General features: G+C 27.6%; 1 protein-coding gene across 1 annotated transcript; it reads right to left on the minus strand.

Moving 5' to 3' along the window:
* Positions 1-506: 506 nt before the first annotated feature.
* LOC136081260 (uncharacterized) lies at positions 507-1,424 on the minus strand. The gene is made up of 5 exons (XM_065798561.1): positions 1,410-1,424; positions 1,174-1,354; positions 922-1,011; positions 707-787; positions 507-592 (listed from the first exon to the last, which is right to left on the minus strand). The coding sequence occupies exons 1-5, from the start codon at positions 1,422-1,424 to the stop codon at positions 537-539; spliced, it is 423 nt and encodes a 140-aa protein (XP_065654633.1). The 3' UTR covers positions 507-536.
* Positions 1,425-3,039: the final 1,615 nt, after the last annotated feature.

Here is a 3,039-nt window from a genome sequence, read left to right on the forward strand (position 1 = left end):
AACAGAAAATTTCACGTTCATGTGTCGTTCATGAAATTCAATTGCATTCTGAGCTTCTTTTACTGTTTTATAAGAAATTGCATTCAACGTTTTAGTTAAATCTACAATTTAAAAATATAACATGTCAACTTTCAACCTTGAAATTATTATAAATAAATGTTTATTAACTCTAACTGCTATTTTCGCAAAAATTTATTATAATATATGAAAAATATAATTACATGAAATATTCAAACCGATAAAACTATAAAAACCTTTATATACTTCATCCATTATTCCATTCATAGAAAAAAAAGTAACAAACAAAAAAAACTCTTTCAATACATTTTAAAGACTTAATTTAATAACATTTGTATCGTAATGTAACCGCCGTAATCGGGTCTAGAATTTTTGAAAACTGTTCAAACAGCACTTTGACGGATTGGATTTAGTGTTTCCCGTTATTTTTCTATTATAATCATTTTGATTTATGAAGGAGGAGGAGAGGCAGGGGTCTAAATGCCTAACAGTTACATCATAAAAAGATAAACAGCTTTTTACCCCAGCTTCCACCAATCATCCAAAAGTAATGCATAAGATTCAAGATCACTTGCTAAAAAAATTACAAATATTTACAAATATGACCATAAAGCTACAAATAACTCAACAAACAGCCTAAATAAACACAATATTAATACAGATTAGTAATTTATTATTAAACTGAAACCTTTTTCTATTTTCTGAATTCTATACTCTTCCATATCAATTTCTGCTTCTATCCAAGATTGAATAATATCTCTGTTTGAAACTAGTTAGTAATTAAAGTAACTGGTAGTATTTATAAATAAATAAATAATTTTAAAAATTTCATCACAAATTTTATAGAATATTAAATTACTTTTATAAAATTAATTTAATACAAACTTATAGAATTAGACAAACCATTAACAGACTTTAAAGTTTGTTCAAGTTCAATATTAGTGGTATCTCTAAGTTTTAAAGCTTTATCATATCGAGCGCAAAGTCTTCTACCTATAAAATTCCACAGTTTGATTTCACAGAATAACAGAATATTGTTATTACTATTCTTATCATAATTATTTTGTAGTAGTATTAGTAGCAGCAGCAGCAGGAGTAGTGGTAGTGGTAGTGGTAGTAGTAGTAGTAGTAGACATGGGGATATCTGAAACTTACCTAATGCATTAATAGAGTATTGGGCATAATGAAGCAAACCAAGTGAAAATGTGTCTGCTTTATGAAGGGGAGTTTGCTCTTTGGTAATTTTTGAAAACCGTCTGAGGGTAGACCACAGGCGCTCCATAACCTCTCCGTCTGAAATACCATTCCTAACAGTTGATTTAGAAGAATATTGCAACTAAATAAAAAACTAATTAATATTATTATACTGGCAAATTTGTAGATACATTTACCAATTTTAATTCCATTAATCAAAGTAATCATTTCAATAATCAAAGCAGTGATGCTGTCATTAAGTGAAGAAGTATTTTTTATTCTGTTTTATTTAAAAAAGAGAATACCTGACATGCTGATTTATGACCATACACATGAAATGATGGAATGCAGAATGAAAGGTTCTTATCAAGAATAGTACTTCTTCTTTTCTTAAATGAAAGAAATATACAAGAGAGTTACATTTGGTTTCAAGCCAACAAAGAGCAATCTACATTAGCTTCAACATTTTTTTAAACAAACGCATTTTAACAAAATGATGAGATTTACCTTTAGATGTTTGACAAGAACACATGCAATATCATACATGACTACAACTTTTACTTTTTCATTAACTTCCTCGATAATTTGATTTATTAAGTAGACTGCATTTGCCAAACTATAAAAAAGTGTCTCTAATGAAATATTAAAAAGCCTTTCATATTTTAGGTTTGAGCTTCAAATATAGTATTCAATAATTGTTTATTTTAATCAGTAACTATTTTATTACAATCTTGGGTAAAAAAACGATATTTATAATCTCATTAATATTGAAATAAATTTAAAACTCTGTGTAATTATTAAAATACAGAAAACTATTTTGAAGAAAACCTTTCCCCAAACTTAAGATTGAAAAACTTTCGAGGCACTTCGTGTCTGCAAGCACAACCAAAAACTCATGTTTCATCAAGTTTTGCGTTAGCTTTTTTAGATCTCAGTGAATTTATTGCTTTAAAATTGTTACATGCCTGAAAAATGTTGTTAAAGATTCAAGTTTTCACATTCTTTGATAAACAATAATGCTGAATATGCAAGTTAAATCAGCTATTAGAGAAAAAAAATACCTTTAACTTTTCCGATGATAGCTTAGAGTTATATCTAACAACAAATTCATCTACAAATGATTGATCCATCAGATAAAGATTTTTGAGAACTGGTTCATAATTACTTTTCCCTGATGAAAACCTTCTTACCAGTCCAAACAGTGCATCGAAAGATAACACTAATGTACCAGACTCCTGAAAAATTTAATTTATACAAATATTTTTTTTTTTTTTTTTTTTTTGTTATTCACCTCCTCAAGGCCGAGAAGGACACTAATGATGAGGAGGCTACTTAATTTAAAATATAAATTTGAAAATTATTTAAAATATTTAAATTAATGGTATTTTAACAAGAAACAACAAACATTTACTTAAAAAAATAATAAAAGCCAAAGTTTCTTAAAAAAAATGAGATTATATACAGTATACAATCAATGTATTTTACGTACTTTAGGACGTGCTGGACATACTGATAACTCAGCAAAGTTCTGAAATCTTGACTCGAAGGTCATTTTCAAACAAAAAATGACTCTGAAAGTCATTTTTAAACAAAAGACAACTTAAAAAACACTCACCAGTTAACAGTTTATATACTGTGTCAACCTAATAATAAACAATAATTAATTTAGTAAGTTTCAAAGATTTATACGAAGATTTATGTATATTCTTACAATAACCTTAATATAATCATCGCCTTTTGATTTTGTAAACAAAGCTTTGCAGAATGACGTAACTCATAGCTGAATGCTGCAGTTGGATGGACAGGAGAACTAGGCCAAAAATTATT

Source organism: Hydra vulgaris, chromosome 06, assembly GCF_038396675.1.
Source record: "Hydra vulgaris chromosome 06, alternate assembly HydraT2T_AEP".
Lineage (NCBI taxonomy): Eukaryota > Metazoa > Cnidaria > Hydrozoa > Anthoathecata > Hydridae > Hydra > Hydra vulgaris.